This window comes from Psammomys obesus, unplaced genomic scaffold (genome assembly GCF_907164565.1).
Source record: "Psammomys obesus unplaced genomic scaffold, mPsaObe1.curated_primary_1811, whole genome shotgun sequence".
In the NCBI taxonomy this organism is placed as follows: domain Eukaryota; kingdom Metazoa; phylum Chordata; class Mammalia; order Rodentia; family Muridae; genus Psammomys; species Psammomys obesus.
The window spans coordinates 7,466,566-7,485,263 of record NW_026585587.1 but is presented as its reverse complement, the minus strand read 5'-3'; the positions used below and the strand labels follow the sequence as shown (position 1 = coordinate 7,485,263).

Here is an 18,698-nt window from a genome sequence, read left to right as displayed (position 1 = left end):
CTCTCTCTCTCTCTCTCTCTCTCTCTCTCTCTCTCTCTCTCTCTCTCCCCCAGGGGCTCTTCTCATTTCCACCATAATATGTTGCCTCAACATAGGTCCAAACAGTCAAAATTGTGGGATGCTGACTGACACCCTCATCCTTTCAGAGCCTCCAGTCTCAGGCTGTATCCTAGCAGCACTGACTGCTGACTGGACCACAACTCACATCCTTACTACCCCGCAGAAAACCAGTCTCTGCAACGTGCTTGGGCTCAGGGAAATAGCACCCCGAGTGTGGGCACTTTCCACAGGTGAGCTGCATTTCACCCCCACGATGGCTCCGCAGACTAGATATCCTTATCCCATTCTCTAGGATGAGACCCTGACAGTCTGGGCATTTAATCGCTTCTCTAAATTTACACACCCGGTAAGTTAAACACAGAATTTGAACCTTTGCTTGTTCCAAAGTCCAGATAGACCTATTGAGTCAGGGTCTCCAGTACTGAAAGTTTAGCAAAGGTATGTTCAGGCTTCCATGGGTGAGGGAATTCTGATGTGTGCTCTAGCACTTGAGACATTATGCTAATGGAATCCTAAATGCTTATCCTAAAACGCTTGCTTTAGGACTCCACAGATACAAATGTCCACAATGGGAAGATTTATCTCGATAGACAATATAGCAGTAGCTGCTATGGAATGGGGGTCAGGGGAATAAAGAGTTGACTGCTAATGTGAGCGTAGGATTTAGGGGTGTGTGACAAAGCGTTCTAAGCCAGGTAGTGTCGGCTACACGACTCCAAATCTAACAAGAGCCATGGAATGAATGATACATCCTGACTAAGCATATTTTTGACATATGAACTAAATCTTAATAGACATCAATTTTCTAAATCTTCATGGGCCTTTTCACTTCACATGGAGATTTAAACACTACTTCATGCTGGAGCAAAGACTCCAGTCAGGGATCAAGTCAGCATCCTTGGTAGCCATAGGAGATCTAATGCCGCCAGGACCAATGGCAGGTACCTACAACAAAATCTGAATCTGAATTGAAATCATCAGAAAGGTTTGATGAGAATGTTTCTGAAACCAAGATCCTATTCACAGAAGTGAGTCGAACTTAGTGATGACAGGTTTGAACTGCTAACCACACACCCAGGAAAGGACACAAGGGCAGAGGGGCTCCAGCACTGTTCTGCTAGTAGCCACTTGGGGCTCTGGGGTCAGCGGACAGCACCACCTACTCATCACTAATGACTAGTGCAGCCATCAGCCCACACTCCACTACCAAAACTCTGCACAAACCCTGCCATGTCCAAAGCAAAGAGACTCTTCCTGACCTTCCTGGAGCCGGTGAAGGGGTCCGGTAGTCAAATTGCCAGTCGCAACTGAAGAGGGCCTCCCCAGTCTAAAAAATTAACCTTCAGCACCAGCATGTGGTGAATGGTCACCTGGACCTGTCCCAGGCAAAGCTTAAGGAAATGCTGTTGATCCAGGAGTGCCCTGTACCTTCCTATAGAATGTCCCTGACGTGCAGAACGCCCTTTCTCTACTCATCATGAAAACTCCGTCCCATTTATAACAGGCTTTTGAAATCTAATCTAATCTAATCTCAGGATGAGGATATCAGGAAATGGGGCCTGTATGAAGTAACTGGGTCACAAAGGAAAACCCTTTGTGAATGCAATTGTGCTGTTCTAAAAGGTAATTCCAGGGAAATCCCCCTCCACCTTGTGAGGTATCAGCCGGGAACCCAGAGACAAGCTCTCGCTAGACAGGTCTGCTGCATCTTGCCCTAGGTTTCCCAGCATCTCAATCTGTAAGAAATGTCCATTATTTATAAGCTGCACAGTTTAAGGGCTTGTGTAAAACTCTTCTGGAAAACACTGAAAGGATTGTTCTTCAATAGGAACGGGGGCTAAATGAGATCAGAGAGAACAAATAGGTTTTATCTTGTATCATAATCCTAAACTACTGGTAACGTATATCCAAGGGCCTTAACCAAGTATTTGAAACAAAGATCTTAGAGTGATAGTGAGAGCCTGCAAGGGGGTTGGATGAAGATGGGGAGTGAGACGGATTTCATCAAGTGGAGAAACTGCGATCAAAGCAGTGTGGAGGAAGAAGGAAACAAATATCCCCGCTTGTCAGCCCTAAGTTCCATGATTAGACCAGGCACTCAAGTATGGACCATTTTGTTTTTTTTTATGAATAAATGGGAGACAGTCTCAAGTGTGATGAAGACAATCAACAAAACGATACATTTTTCTTTAAAACTCAAACACAATCCTTGACATAGGCTCAGTAAATATGCTTCCTTTCTCATTTTCTCCCCTGCCCTCCCACCTTCCTTTAAAAAAAAAAAAAAAAGTAGAGGAGTCTTTAAATCAGAAAAAAAAAATGTGACATTGAAAGGATACATCCAGCAAGCTGATCATTTCTCTGCAAGTGTTGATGTTGAATCCATCAAATTTCATGTCTGTTCCTAAATATTTAAAAAGAAAGGAAGGTGGGAGTCAGCGCTGTTTGAAGACAAGGAAAATAAATGATCTAGACAGTGGGAGATCATCAAAGAGAGGGTAGAAAAGGTAAGAGCATCGTGGGAGGCTCAGGATAGATACCTGCAACCTCCTGGTACCCTGGGATATGGTGTTGACCAGCACTGGTATTGATCTTCAACCTCTGAATCTCAGCTTTGGTACCCACAGACTTATGTGTGTAAATCATCAAAGGTAAATACGATGGTGATGATGCTGCTACTTGCAACCAAAAACTAGTTGAGAATTTTGATAAGGCAAGCGAGGCTTTATTACCAGAATGTTGGTGTAAGCCCATCATGCCCTCCATCCTCATCCCAGCCCCTCTTGGCTGTCCCTGTCACTATATAGTCTACTCCAGAATAATCCTGCTTGGCAGGTGTTACGACCATTTTCCTGTTATAAGCAGTGACCCTGAAGCCCAGGGAGATTATACAGTTTGCTCAAACTCATTGACCTGTAAGGGAACAGAGCTTGGATTTAAACACAGGCCACCAGGCTCCATAGTCACAACACACAGTGGCTCGATGAAGCTGTCATTGTTAAGTCGCGGGCATCGTTCTGGAGCTCCAGACCTCCCTGCTTCTCCACCTTCACCTGGGAGTCCAAACACGTGTTAAAGACACTGTGCCCCTTTCCTCCACTCTGTTCTGGGCCATAGGAGGAAGAAGAGCCAAGCAGAGTGCAGAGGGGCTGTCCTGAGCTGTGGCCGAGCTCTGAGCCCCAGGACACGGCTCAGGCCCCTGTCTGTCTCTGGGCTAGTATGAGCCCATCACCCAAGCAACTGAAGGACTTAACCCTGGCCAGAGCTGGACCAGAGCAGAAGGTGGCTGACTCCATGCTGGCTCCAATGGTACTTAGGCATGAAGCGGGGGTGCAAGGCCCTCCTTGGGAGAGTTTGACACTTGGGTAGTCCTCAAGGTTTTGAGTAACTGAGTACAGGCAAGGACACCTGCTTCCCCAAGAAGTGCGGTAGGGGGTCTTCAGGAAACATTAATTTTGTAGGAAAGTGTCAAATAAATCAAACACAGCTCAGCTTCCTTTCTCTCAGGACTTACAAATAATTGCATTTGATGTCAAGGTTCTCCGTCCTACAGGGTCTGGTTGCCAACCAGTGCTGGCTCACCTCTTCCAGTGCCACCTCCTCCCCACCTCTCCTCTCTGCCAGATACCGCCTCACGGCACAGTGGGGATCTCTAAGGTCAGAGGTAGCTGAACCCCTCCTCTCTACCTCGAGTGCCTCTCCTGCCTGCCTCTTGACAGTCTCTGCCTGCCCACTCTCTCAGCCCCACCTGACACCTCTCTTGGATGCCCACTTTTTTCCGATAGGCCCCAGGGGAGAACTCACGTTTAGAAAACACTCCATTCAGGATCCTCTGGAGGTGATTGGCACTGACTTCAGAATCCTAGAAAGAGCCCAAATGTGAATTGTTTCAGACCCGACAAGCTGCCTCATAGCACTCAGTTGATGTAATCCCCAGCCAGACTTTGGGTCCACCAGCCCTACGGTTTTTTTAAGCATGTGCTATCTTTAGAAACTCAACTTCTCCATTTCCTTTGAGGTCCAACAGCCCGGAAGGGCACTGGAGGGTTAGGAGGAAAGAGGGGGAGATGCTGATAGTACAAGCTTGGCACCTGACTCCACAGAGGGCTGCCAGCCCCACCTCTCCTGTGTCTCGTGGGCTTGTTTAGCCAGAGAGCAGAGCGATGAATAGTGACAGTGGGGACTAGTGCTGACGTACCACGTGGCCTACGTGCAGCATCATTAAATCTCTAACAAAACCACATCCACGCTACAGAGAAGGAGCCATGACCATAGAAACTGCCTGCCAGACACACACACACACACACACACACACACACACACACACACACACTGTCATGTATCATTGTTCTACAGTGGCTTGGGGTTTACAGACACCAGCTTTCTCATGTGTGGGGTTGCTGTGACACAGAGGAATACATTTTAGGCTGGGATTCAGATTCAGGGAACAGAAGCATCCTGTGTATATTTGGTGTAAACCCTGAGCTTGGGAGAAGATGTGTCTGAACTCCAAGGTGGAAGGTGAGCCTTAGGCAGGGGAGGAGCAAGGGGCATGGGCAGTAAAAGCAATGGCTGTGAGCTGGGTTCCAGGCTGGACTCTGCCCATTTTTCCCACTTAGCCCGACCACTCTGGACCTCCCGAAATTCCCCAGACAGGCCCTAGCACTGGGAAGTGAGATCAGAACTGCACAAAGCCATGTCTCAGGATGGCCTCCCGGGACATAGGGTGGCCAAGGACCCCTTGAAAAACCTCTGGGTAGACAGGCTCAGTCATCTACCAAGAAATAAATGGGATGCTCAGGGTCCATACTGGACCTTGGTTGTGACCTCTTTGTGCCTTGGGACCTTAGACCATTTTCTTAACCTTCTGTCACATTACCAGCACAGGGAGGGGATGGTGTCTAGGTGCCCATCCTTTCTCCCAGACAACAGTGTTTCTTCTCTAGTGTTTGCATGTGCTAAATAAAACATGGCCCCTCGGCAGCTGAGGAAGGAAGCCTCTGTTGGGAAAAATACTGGCCTGAGCGGCCAGATAGAGCAAATTGATGTATTCTGTGGAAGTGCTTGTCAGTGGACACACGGGGGCTGCTTGTTTTGCTTCGTGACAAAGGCTTCTTTTCTGGTATACTTCATGTTTTTTCCATTCCTCCTTCATATTCATTCATTCTCTGCCTGTCTCTGTCTCTATATCTGTCTCTGTCTCTCTCTCTCCCCCTCCCCTTCTTTGCATCTTTATGACCCATCAAGGATCCCCAGTCACTGTGGGGCTGGCGGGGACACAATGAATCTTGGGTGAGCTCAGACTTAAGACCTCTAAATGCCTGGGACCAAAATGACCCCTGGAGAGCATGGCAGGAGGACAAGGGAAGGGAGACAGTTGTGTATACCCTGATCATATTCAGTCACATACATATTGGATCCCAGGAGGCGAGCACTGCTGGTCTCCCAGGTCAGTGGGCTGGGTTATGTCTCCAATCCCAGGGCAGGTTAACTGAGTGGTCTCCTGCTGTTGCTGGGCAATTTCACCTCTGAAGGCTATTGATTTAGAGAGGTCACACTGCCCTGGTTTTCTAGTCAGAGGCCCCATCTGACAAGACCAATTTACAAACTGAAAGGCTTTTGGCGAGACCCTGAGATTGGGCTTTTCTATTTTCTCAAGTCAGTTGACACAGGAAGAAAAGTGGCCTCTGGACAATAGTTATTCTCTCTCCGATATACACAGGAAGAGCCTGCCTGCTCCAGACCAGTTGAAGTGACAAGTGACAGGCCCAGTCTGGGGAGTCAGAGGACGCCCTCCTGTGCTGTAGACCCAAGAGAGCACACACAAGCATGGCCTGAGCCCGCTGCTGCTCAGCTGCTGGCTTCCACTCACTTTGCCTGTGGACTCCTCGAACAGGCTCTGGAAACACTCATCTCTTCCATCCATGTCACAGGGATGTGGCTGAAAGGGAAGACAGTGATGAAGTCAAACAGAAATTGTGGGACATGGAAAATCTCATTAGCTTCTATTGTGAGCCTGATCTGGGCCAGGCTTTGGGCCAAGTGGAGCCATACAGTGCTATAAAAATGCACCTCATAAACTCTTGTTTCCTAGTTGGTGGCACTGTCTGGGGAGTCTGAGGAGGTGTGGCCTTGCTAGAGGGGGCATGTCACTAGAGGCAGGCTTTGGGATTAAAAGCATCATCCCCTGTGCCTCTGCTCTCTTTGCTTTAACTTGCATCTGAAGACATGAGCTCTCAGCTTCCTGTTCCTGCTGGCATGCCTGCTCTTTGACCTTATGCCTCCCTATCGTGATGAACTCTCATCTCTCTGGAACCATAAGCCAGAATAAACTCACCTGTAAGTTGTCTCAGTCACAGTGTTTTCTTATCACAACAGGTAACTAATTCAGGTGGTAAAGAGCGTTGGCAAGCCAGCAGGGCGCCATGCCAAACCCAGAGCTTCTCTCTGCACTCTACAACCCTGAAATTCTCTGAAGATTTATCTTAATGTCAATTGTCTATATGTGGGGGGAGAGGGTGTGTGCATGTGAGTGCAAGTTCCCATAGAGGCCAGAGGCACTGGATACCCAGAGGACTGGATTCTGGGAAGCATCCTGTGTCCTCTGCAAGAGCAATATATACTCTCAACTGATGAACCATCTCCCCAGGCCCCCAAGCTTTTCATGTTTGCTTTCAACCCTGAATCACTTCAGGAAATATCAGGCTGGGTCGGCAACCTCATAGGAATGTGAACTCCAGAAATCATCTCAGAAATGTAGAGCTGTTCATACGTGTTTTCCCAGCTTTCTCAGATTCTCAAAAGAGAGTAAAAAGAGGTTAAGGGCACAGACTAGTAGGTGTGATGGATCTAGAAGCCAGAAGCCTGGAGCTGAAATACAAATGGGCTGCTTCCTGGAGTTCATCTCTGCAAGCTGAGCATCTGCTTCCTAATGCCAATATTAAACTACCTAGGACTGTTTCATAGCATCATTTTGAAACTCAAATGAGAGCTAATGTGTGTTCGTCCTTTAAAAATTACCAACCATTCTATGAATGCCTTTGACTGAATACTTTCAAAATGATCTCTGTCATCACCAGAAAGAATGAAAAAGAGAAAGCTTCCCAGATAGCCTGAAGAGTTTCCAGGAACCAGGTTGATCTCTTCCAAAGCTGGAATAAGTACACAAAGCCCAGGATGGCCTGATGACGCTGTAATTTTAAGTCATGGTGGCAGGGCTGGCATTTTCCTTACTTACTGCCCGTGAGGCTCAGGAAATGAATCATCTCGCTTAGTGGGACCATGCTGTGAGGCCGTCTCATTACTCTACATTGTTCACACATGGGGAAGCTGCGTTTTAGAGAGTGAAGTAACATCACAGAAAGAGGGAGCTGGAAAGATAGAGCCAGAGTTTGAGGAGGACTGCCCCAAAGTGGTGTCTTCTAGACATGAGAAGGCTGGTATTCCAGAAACTCACGGCAGCTGTGAGTCCATACACAAACCTGCACAAGATGGGGCCAGTCAAGGTGCCAGTGGGGGTAGGTGAGAGGCACATGAGACCCTTTCCCTAACTGAGGAGCTTTTGGGAGGGAAGTCCCATTTTCTTCTGCTGTGGGGCCATGGTAGCTTGTTCGTGCTCCAATGACTGGCCCTACTCCCATACACATAGAGACAGCACTAATTGTACTCAGTGGGTTATGAGGGAGAGGAAGAGGAGAAGGAGAAATAAATGAAGGGGAAGATGGCGGAGGCTGGAGAGGAGAAGTGGATATGCATATGATCTAAGTGTACTGCTTAGACTACAGAATTAACCCACATAAATCAACAGCTGAGTGGCAGGCCAGAATCACACAGTAAGTGATGGAAGCAAGATCCAAATCCCTCTCTGTGCTTCCCTACCATCCTCTGGTGTGACGAGAGATTGCTGAAAGAATGAACAACCCATGGCTTGACGATTTGTGCGCCCTTCCTGGAAGACCATGTGACTTCCTGTCTCCTATATCCTACTCTCTCTGCCTCTGGGGCTGTTTCCTTATGTCTTCCACTAGGCTACCGGTGCAAACATACCATCACACACACGCACAAGTCCAGAGCCACACGTGTATTCTTTAGAAGGAAAAAGTGATACTTGCCCCACATACGATTTAAGTTTTGTTTTTGTTTTGTTGTTGTTGTTGTTTTTTCAGAAAAGACGTTATATTGTTCAGGTAATGTACTGTGAAATCTAGTAGCAAGCCCACAAATCCTCGATGGGGCATAGTATTCTATTGTTCTGGGGAGCAAAGGTATAAAATTGCATTTTATTTTTTAAAGATTTATTTATGTATATAAATATGTTCTGTTTTCATACACACCAGAAGAGGAAATCAGATTCCATTACAGATGGTTATTAGCCACCATGCGGTTCCTGGAAATTGAACTCAGGACCTTTAGGCAGAGCAGCCAGTGCTCTAAACCACTGAGCCATCTCTCCAGCCCAAAACTGCATTTAAAAGGCAAAGCCAAGTGAGATAGTACACCCTTGAATCCCAGCCCCTGGGAGGCAAAGGCAAGAGGAAGGAGAGCTTAAGGCCAGCCTCTAAGACACACACAACCACCCAGTGGACACATGCAGACAGATGCCGTCTGTAGAAGGCGGTCTGCCAGTGGGGGGGTGGGGGGGGTGGGAACCACACCACTGGATGTGGGAACTTTGGTACTCGGGGGATGGGGAGGTTGTATTTGTATAATGACAAAGTACCTCCAGTTTGTCCATTCAGTCACCTGGCCAACTGGAGACCGCCCTGGGTCTCCGAGCAAATACAGTGGTGAACAAGATCCCACCCTTACCGCAAACGGTGTTGCCGGAGGGTGCCTGTACTCCTGATAGGATGTATGTAGAAACACTTGGCAGTGACGCGGCAGCCGGACAAAGGCAAGGGAGGAGTCTCTTGCTACTAAATTGGGTGCTGATATCTTAGCAGCCCCGCTCAAAGGCACACCTCTGAGCCCCGGGAGTGGCTGATTCAGTGTATCTCACTCACTCCCTCACTCCAAGCACGGCAGTCTGGCCCTTGGGATGTCTTAACTGTCCGTGACTTGGAGGTGAAGACACAGGAGTTCCAGAAGGCCAAGGCCCTTCCTATACCCTGTAAAGTCCTGAGATCAACAAAGATGTGACCACTGTAGTCTGTGTGTACATACATGGGGGTATGGTATATGTGTGTGTGTGGCATGTACAAATGCACGTGAGTAGTGTGCGTGTGTCAGAAGTCTGCTTATGTGTGCATTATACATGCAAGGCATGTGTAGTGTTATTGTGAATACATATATGGCTCAGTGTGTATGATTGTATAGTATGACAGTATACATCTATGGTATAGGCGGAAGTGTGCTGTCTGTATGGCTGGTATGTGTGAGAATGCATGTCTGACGTGTGACGATATGCATGTGTGGTATAGCATGTGGTGATTATGTGGCGTACGTGTGTGGTGTGTTTTATGGCGGTATGGTATGGATGTGGAATGTTTTAGGGTGGGGATATGGTGAAGTATGTTGGGTGTGTGGGCATGATCTATACATCAAGTTTTGTGGGAGTGTGGCATATGGTATGTAGATGTTGGGACAGAAGTGGACACAGTGAGAAATTGAGCCAGAGTTTCTGTAAACCGGAATATGCTGGAAGTCCCAGGCCTTGGAGCCCCAGAACCCCCTGTATGTTTCCACTGCCATCCTCTGGAGTCCACAGAAGGCCCTCTGCCCAAAGGCTAGCACTTTACCACGCTGCAGGCCAAATGCAGCAGCCGGTGGCCTTGTAACCCCTGAAGAACATATGATCTGATCACAGATGGCCAGGGCACACCCATGACCAGGAGGGACTCTGTGTTACTCTGGGGCTTAGGAAAACCCTAAGCCGACAGGAGATGGAGGCAGGGAGCCCCGTGAGGCAGGGACTAAACTTCTGCTGGCCTGGCTCACTGGGTGTGCAATCGGCTTTATGTGAACTAGCAGAAACCGAAACAGGCTTGTATTTCCGCACCGTCTACACCAACACGCTGTGGCTCCTCTAACGCTCCTGTGCCCCACAGTGAGAATAATAAGACCCGGGAGTGGGGAGGCTGAGCTGCCTCCATCTGCGACTAGTGCTCAGTTACCAAGCGCCACGCCCAGCAAGGGTCTGAGGCGGCAGAGCCTGGGAGCAGTCACGCTGGAGAGAGACGGTAGTAAGATGAAGCCAGCAACCGGGCATTTCCTGCCAGATAAACGCATACCCAAGCCCCAGGCAGATGGGTCCTCGGGTGGCGTGTTCCCACTCAGCTGTAGAAACATGCACTTTCATGATCCAGTAAGAGAACACGTCTATCCCTCGGCTGCTCGTGCCAGGATGGAAAGCTCCCCAGTAGGGCCACTTGGAGTAGCAGCTGCTTACAGATAAGTACCGCGTACCCCGGGCAGACAGCAGAGGAGTGTGGGTGGACCTGTGTCAGGTGAAGACATCCCCCACCCCAGGTCCTTCCCCATGGAAAAGGATGATCCCACACACGTACGAATGCACCCCCCCACGCCACCACATGCACACACCATGTAGAGAAGAGAGCGAACTCGTACTTCAACCCCTGCACATTTCTCTATGTATGCATCCACACATGTGCATATTCATGTGTGTGAATGCGTGTGGAGGGTACATGTACGCGTGCGTGCTTATGTGTGTGTGTGTGTGTGTGTCCATGTGTGTAGACTAGTGGACAGCCTCTGGTGTCATCGTACCAGACACTATTGTACTATGTCCCAGAAAAACAAGATGTTACTATTTTAATATATAAAGAGTTCTGTCAAATCAACAAGAAACCTGAAGGCCCACCATGCAGTAGGAGAAGTGCATACCTCATGCGGGTTCCCAGCTACGGTGTCCCCAATTTCCCTGAAATCCAGACAGAAATGAATTAAACATGAAAAAGCAAGTTCAGGTAACAGCAGGTTCCCTCAGGGAGAATTCCTCTTACAGGGGATTGATTTCTCAGCCAGGATTTTCCACTCCTGCTATATAAAAAATTCTGTATGGCTGAACCCCTAAAAGGAATCCTTCCCCTTTACTGCCCCAACCCACAACCCACTCTGAAGTTTTCATGAGTTGAGGCTTCACTGCTCTCTCATGGATTCTAGACTGCCGAACATGGTCGATTCTGAGGCTCTCCCCATCTTACCCCAGGGGCTACTCCCCCCCCTTCTGAAGACCTTCCGCTGGCCTCACGGACAACATGGAGTATGAGGGATGAGTACACAGCAGGGGATACACAGTACATGTGTGTGAGTGCGTGTGTGTGTGTGTGTGTGTGTGTGTTGCACGTGGCATATGGTACAGGAGACATGTATAACAGTTTCTGGGTGTCTGCATGAATATGCTGTGTGTGATGTGCAGTGTATGTGTGTGCTCGCGCGCGTGTGTGTGTGTGTGTGTGTGTGTGTTATGTATTAGGAGTGAGTGTGCATAGTGTGGTATGTGGCGTTGAAATGTGTAATATGCATAAATGTGCATAGTATGTATGTAGCGTGTGGTGTGTGTGCATGTCATATGTTGTGTATATGTGTTATCTATACTGTATGTTTTGTGTTGTGACTGATGCATGAATTGTGTGTGTACATGATGTACCTGGTATGCATGCTGTATGTGTAGATGTTGTCTGTAGTGTGTATGTGTATAGGTATACATGTTATACAGTGGGAGATGTACAGATGTTACACATTTGGTATATATGTCTATAGTATGTACGTGTGTGTAATGTCTATAATTGGTGTGTGTGTGTGTGTGATGTATGTACTCAGTGTGTAGGTACTGTGTGCACACCCTGGCCCAGCTCTCATCAGCCTCGCTGTCATGCGGTAGGACAGATGGTCGACGGCCCTGTTATTAGTGCCCTTTCTCTCCAGGCTTGACGTTTTCTGGATGAGGAAATCCCCAGTCCTATAGAGCACAGAGAAGGCCGCAGGAGACACGCCCGGGGGAGGTCCCTGGGAGGTGTCACAATTTCCAAACTTTAGAAATGTCAACCAGGATGCAGGGGCAGGTTGCTCGGTGAGGGGTGCCTCCCAGCGCCTCGCTTCCACCTGTGGCCTGACTCAGAAAACATCTCCCCGCAAAGTAGACGCACAGGGCCTTGGCCGCCTTCTCCGAGAACACCCTCAAGCAGAAGTCGCCATCCTTGAAGGGCTCGAAGGTGGATGGCACCACCAGGTACTGTCCTGGCGTGAGTCGGATCCTGCCGGACACCTCCCGAAGGTTCACGTAGGTGCTGGAGCAGGCGGAGGGCTGGTGGCCCAGGAAGAAGTCTCGGCCCAGGTGTGCGTCCGTGGGAGTCTCCAACTGCACAAAGCAAAGGGCGGAGTCGGTCTCTCCCTGTGGTTCAGCCCGACCCTGTTGAGTTAGGGATTGTCCGCTGCACCTAACGTGTAAGAATCGGGAGGCTTTTCGGGAGGCATGAGCTAGCTCGCTGTGGATTTGGGGTGCCTACTGGGTGCCAAGCCCAAAGAGGCTGTGGCCTAAACTGTATGACCTTGGCCAGCCCCTCTGCCCTCTAGGCCTCCCCAGTTAAATGAAGGGTGGAGCTCGGGGTGTCTGGTGTGGGCTCTGCATACTTGCCCTCCTGATTCCAGCAGTCAGCACTCTACCGCTGTCTCTAGGAGAACAAGAATGGCGTTGACTCTGAGTCCAGACCAGGGGCCGAAAATGGAAACTTCAGCCCTGTCCTCAAGCAGAGTGCCCTGTGAGGTGACTAAAATGACCAGGCTCTGAAGAAGACAGACAGAGGAGGCAGCTATCCTGGCCTGGTTCTGGGTCCCTCCTGGCCTGGGGATCAGGGCTCTTCCTTGCGCAGAGACAAGATAACCTGAAGAGGCTGCTGCTGTGTGACGTGGGCTAATTACTGACAAGAGAGTAAAAATCACAGGTGCCAGCGCTGTTAGCGCTGCAATTAACCCTCCCCAGAGCCCTGTGTCTTTACAATCTTTATAGGATGCCGGTGACAGAGGCAGGTGCAGGCAATCCACGGGAGCCGAAACACCCGCCCTGGAGTGGTCAGTGTCTACGCATGCTCACCAGACCTTCCCTGGATCTCAGTTCTGCTGATGGGGGCCTGGGGGAGGGGGAAGTAGGACCACTTGTCCCTCTGTCATTGCCCTGGCCGGGACGCCTCAAGGATACCCTCAGGTGGCAGCTGGGACAGCAGAAATGCTTGAGATTCCCTCTGAAAATGTGTACTCGGGTTTGGTTTCAATGCTTTTCCAGGAGTGAAAATAATGCAGTAGGCTCTTCCCTCCATGATAGAGAGCAGGCATCTGTGATCCAAGGGCAGAAAGGACCGGTAGACTGTGATCTGGGAACCCAGCCTGGGACCAAGCTTATAAATCTGGGCCCTGTTGGTTTACCTATACCCCTGATCAAGCTGAGAACCTAGGAGGGAGAAGAGAGGAGGCTGTAGCCTGGTATACACCACAGCATAAAACTGAAACTGAGTACAGATCAAAGCCCAGCCATGGTTACACACTGGAGTCCAGGGTTGTCGATAAACCTGCAATGTCTGTATGTTCCTGAGCCCAAGATGCTGCTATAACTTACTTGGATGTAGTCTGTACACTAAGGGTTTTAAGGCCCCCTAGTTTGCAGCAGAGACGATTCTGGACCAGCACACTGCGGGGCCTTGCTTTGTGCTGACTGCACTTTCCTGTGTGGCCATGCAGTTCCTCTCAGGACTGCTTCCAGGCTCCTACCTTCAACCAGCTGAGGTGGGTGGTCCAGATGAACAGGACCCAGAGGTCAGAGGGAACCTCAAACCATAGGGACACTGCTGATAGGAGTCCCTAAGCCAGCTGTGAATTACTAAGGAGCCTGGAACAAGCCAGAGCGGAGAGGGTGAAGTTGCCTCTTTCCTTTCTAATTAGACATCAGAGCCAGACAAGAAGGAACCTACAGTAAGCTGCAGTTACCTTATTCAGGCCAACCCACCATGCAGATAGGGACAAGATCACTCCTGCTCCCTTCCCAGAGGGCCTGACAGGTGGGAGTTGAGCTTGTTTTCACCGGCGCTTGGCACTCAGGGCTACCAGCTCAACGAATCATAAGAGTAACCACAGGCGAGGCCGTTTTCACTGCAGGAAGGAGCCAAAAGCAGGCAGGCCCTTTCTTACCAAATGAAGACCACCTCTGTCCAGGCAATACTCACGTACCTCCTTGGGAATCTGTAGGGCAAAAGACGAGGGCAAGTCACCTGTGGGCTCAAGCCCCTTCCTCTGCGCATCTCTCCCTACACCTGGAAGACAGACAAACTCACAGGGAGGGAGGTCACACAGCAATGAAAGGGTGGTGTGCATTCCTGAATCGGGAGGTGATCAGTGGGTTCAAGGTCATACGCAGACTGCTGGGTCTTAGAAATATGGGGCTGAGATCCTGCTTTTGTTTTGTTTACCACTGGCATAACCTACCAGGATCTCCCAAATACTTCAAAAGTAGTAACACCTGAGCTTAAACAGGATCTGAGGCCTTCCAAGAGACTTCCCACCCTGGCCTGTCAGATCAAGGAGTTGGCTGAAAAGAAAATTCCACTCACCCTGAGTGGAATTAATCCTGTCTTTGGCCATAGTGACCCAAGCTGGGCCTGCAGGAGACTCCTTCCTTTAAGGTTTTTAAGTTGGAACTAAGGAAAGGGGTCCCTTCCTTTATACCAGTGACATTAGGCAGTGTAGAAAGCTAGACTGGGAGAAAGTACTGGCATCAGGGAAAGGGATGTGAAGAGAAAGCATCCTGGTCGCCTTTGACTCCCTCCTTCCAGGCATCTTTTGTTTTGGCTACATGAGATGGTGAATTCTTTTCTGCTAGCTCAGCTGTGGCTCTCAGGCACAACTGAAGAAGGTTAACTATGGAGATGAGCTCTCAGACCCAGAGAAAGAGCCCAGCTATACCCAGTGCTCCTGTGCCAGGCTAGAAAATAGGACCCCAATCCTCCTGCATCCTCCTCCTGCCACTGTCTCACAGGCTGTTTGAACCAGAAGAGCATATTGTTGGTTTGGGCTCACTGCACAACTGCCTTCCACTCTGAGGGCAAGTGAAGGGGGCTGGGATCTTCTCACAGAGCCACTGCGGTCAAGGGATGCCGGCACTCCTTTAGTTCAGAGTTTAAAACACAATCAGCCACACGGAGGCCCTCCCCACCCCTGCCAGGAGCTTTCCTAATTATCTTGGCCAGCTTGCCCTCAACAATCTGGATGCCTCTGGCAGTCCGCTCTGAATCCGCCTGGCCCTGGGTCTCCCGGCCAGACAGGAACAACCACTGCCCACACAGAGACTAGAAGGGCAGCCATCTATGAGCAGCAAGGCCCGAGTGGGTGGCAGGAGGAGGGCTCTTTAGCCTCCACGGGTGCCTGCCAACTCTTCAACCAGCCACAGGTTTTCAACCTTCGGCGAGAGTCCAGTTTCAGACAGTTACAGCCAGAGAAGGGAGTCACGGGGGTGAGAATATGACATTCCTACTAGCCAGGCTACTTCCCAGATGCTCCCCCCCCCCCACCCAGGCTGCTTCCCCATACCCCAGCTGCTTCCTACATCCATAGCCTCAGTTTGACTTTAAAACTGTCTGTTCTCGGACTTTGAGCTCTAAATTATATGGCTCTAGCGACAAGAAGCAGGACCACAGATCACATACCCTGGCGTATTTTATAAACAGCTATAATTTGATACATGAAACTGACATGCTGTGTGTATGATTTATTGATGCAAACACCACACCACTCACAGCTATTGAGAAAGAATGCTTTGTTGATCTGGCACAATGAGGGAGGCCTGAAGGAGGAAGCGCTGGCCACCATCCCTGAGCGGTTCACCCTGTAACTGGGCCTGCCAACCGTCGGTTCTGTAAACGAGTCACTGAGCCTTAAGCTGTCATGGCACCCCTTCAGACCAGAATGTTCTCTCTTCTCCACCTTTGATATCTAGGTCACCTTTTGAAGACCTGATCAAAGCCTCCCCCAGCGTGACGCTGAAGAGCCCAGACCACTGTGGTGGTCCTACCATCACAGAGCACCCCTGCCTGTCATCAGCTCCCGTTCCTGATCGTGAGCAGCCTGGGGTCAGGAACTGTGTGCTGTTCCTCAGTGTCCCCAGCTTCTAGTTCTGCACATGGCACAGAGTGTGTGCTCAGGCAAGTTTGCTGTGTTGGGAGGCACACACGTGTAGATGGATATGGATTGGCTGTTACTGCTGTGAGCGGTGAGGATGGGTTTGCAGTGTTTACATCTAGACAGGGCTGGAAGAGCTAAGTCGGAGTAAAAAGGCACTTACTTTCTCTTGCCATTAAGTAGCAATTCTTTTCTAACCCTCATTCTTCCAGTTACACACACACACACACACACACACACACACACGGTCCTTGTTAGTGTTAATTGCCAACTTGATAGAATCCGGAATCAACTGGAAGATAGGCCTGAGGACTCAGAAGATTATTGGTTGAGGTGGAAGTTTTGTCCACTCTTGGTGACACCATTCCCTATCTAGGATTGTGCAGTAAGTGCAGAATGGGAGCTGAACCCTGTGTGATCACTGCTCTGTTTGCAGACAGTGTAACCAGTGCCTCAGCGTGACCTCAACATGACCTCCTCCACTTCCTTACCATGGGGGGGGGGGGTGTTGATCTGTAAATAAACCCGTCTGCATGCTGTTTATGTCAGGATATTTTACCACAACCATATAAAAGGAAACACACACACACACACACACACACACGCCTGAAACCTAAGGTTTAAGAATATGATAAATGGGGCTGAAGGAGGAGGGTAGGGGCTTAGCAACTGAATTTTTCCTTGTTACTAAATTTATTACAATACTTCTTATTACAATGCTTATTTTATGTGCATTAATTTATACTGATATGTTGGGTCCCAACCACTCTGGGACTTCTTGATTAGAATTGTATTTTTATCAAGAAATTCATTTGTAATAAAACCATACCCAAAGACAGACAAACAAACAAACAAACAAACACACACTGAGTCCCTGTGGGATACATGGTACAGAGTCTGCCTGGGTAAAGAAGCAGACTGCATGGGCCTAGCTAAATTGTCAAGACCTGAAGACTTGATTTACTGTGTTGGGGAGACCAAGTTCACAGAGGGGTAGTCACTGGAGGAGCCTGGAATCCTGAGCCAGAGACTGAAACCTCAGACTCCAGAACCAAAAAAAAAAAAAAAAGGCTGTGTGGTTCTCTTCCCCACGATAGTACTGTGTGTTCTAAGGGACTTCCCATGGTGGAAGAAGGGACTCTATACACTTGGCTCTGTATCCAGCCACCTTCCCCCACTCTAAAATACATGTTATTGTTCAGATGACTTTCACCCTCATGTTCTAGGCTCCTGTCCCCTGAGACACCTCCTCTTGGATAAGACTCTAATGTACCCATTTACACTGAGTTCTCACTGACAGGCAAAGCATAACAGATTGCACATGTAGGTGTTAACAGAAGAAATTATAGCCACAGGGATGAATAACTATAGAAGCCAGGCCTCAGCAAGAGTTCTGGGGATGGAAGAGAGGAAGGACAGCATCTTATTAAGAGTATTTGAGCAATAAGAAAGACGAGCTCCAATTACTGACCCAAACATCTCCATCAAAGACTGTGGAAGAGCAGCCTGGCTTTGTGGTACCTGGTAGATGGCATAGCCTATGCTGAGCAGGCCCTGGCCAATCCTCTTTTGTCGCCTCCGATTCTTCTGCATCAGACCCAGCAGCACCGTACAGCAGGGTTCACTGGTGTCCTCCTCCTGGTCCTCATCCACCTCATCCAAATGGATTTTGAACTGGGGATTGGTCCAGTAAGTGGCTGGAAGTCATTCAGTGATAGTATTCCAACAGGGTGAGGAGATGAAGAAAAAAAAAAAAAAGGAAAGAACCTACATCACCCTAATGAAAGGTTAACACTGGCCACACTGCCTGGCACAGCAGAACTAGAAAGCTTCCTCCCATCGCTCTGCCCCACCCCACAGATAGACTCTTACAATATCTGTCTTATCTGCTTGATTAACCAGTAGCCCAGAACTGCCTGAGTGGTGAAATCTGTGATCCTGTCATCCCAGGCTGCTCTGGATGGCAATAATTTGCCTTCTGGGAAGCCCTCCATTTTCTCCTGTTCTTAGCTGAAGACTCTACTTAGAAAAGGCACTCTAGGGAGAACTGTATCTCTGGGATGGAGGAAGACAGAGTCTCAGAAGAACTAAGGAAGCCTCTGTCTGACTGTTATGTGCTCTGCAGTGCCCAGAAGAAGGCCCCGCTTTGGATTTCAACCTTATGAGGCTCTGAGACCCATCCTCTGTTCCGCAGCCCAAGGAGCCTCCCATGATGCTCAGCGTTGCAGCTTACCGACGTGACACATGCTCTTCTGACAAATCATTTCATAATGTAGGAGAAATCATAGTGTCATTAAGCATTCCTGCCATACCGCCTATGGATACTTCAAAAGATGCCTTGTTGAGCTGGGGAAGGGGGTGTGGCTCAGCGGGTAAGGGGGCTTGCTGTGTAAGCAAGAGGATATGAGTTCAGATCCTACCAATCCCAGCACCATGTCAAAATGCCAGTCGGTATGCACGTGCCAGTAAACCCAGTGCTGTTGGGGGGCTGCTGGCCTAGCTGGCTGGCACTACTC

The 18,698-nt window shown here is 49.2% G+C and overlaps 1 protein-coding gene across 1 annotated transcript in view; it reads right to left on the bottom strand.

The window, feature by feature from the left end:
* Capn8 (calpain 8) overlaps positions 1 to 18,698 on the bottom strand; it is a 96,980-nt gene that overhangs the window by 5,142 nt on the left and 73,140 nt on the right. The window contains exons 12-18 of the mRNA XM_055609502.1: positions 17,704 to 17,879; positions 14,239 to 14,250; positions 12,168 to 12,379; positions 10,903 to 10,939; positions 5,933 to 6,001; positions 3,865 to 3,922; positions 2,400 to 2,464 (exon numbers count right to left, since the gene is read on the bottom strand). Of these exons, the coding sequence (XP_055465477.1) occupies positions 2,400 to 2,464; positions 3,865 to 3,922; positions 5,933 to 6,001; positions 10,903 to 10,939; positions 12,168 to 12,379; positions 14,239 to 14,250; positions 17,704 to 17,879 (629 nt within the window). The remainder of the gene's footprint in view (positions 1 to 2,399; positions 2,465 to 3,864; positions 3,923 to 5,932; positions 6,002 to 10,902; positions 10,940 to 12,167; positions 12,380 to 14,238; positions 14,251 to 17,703; positions 17,880 to 18,698) is intronic.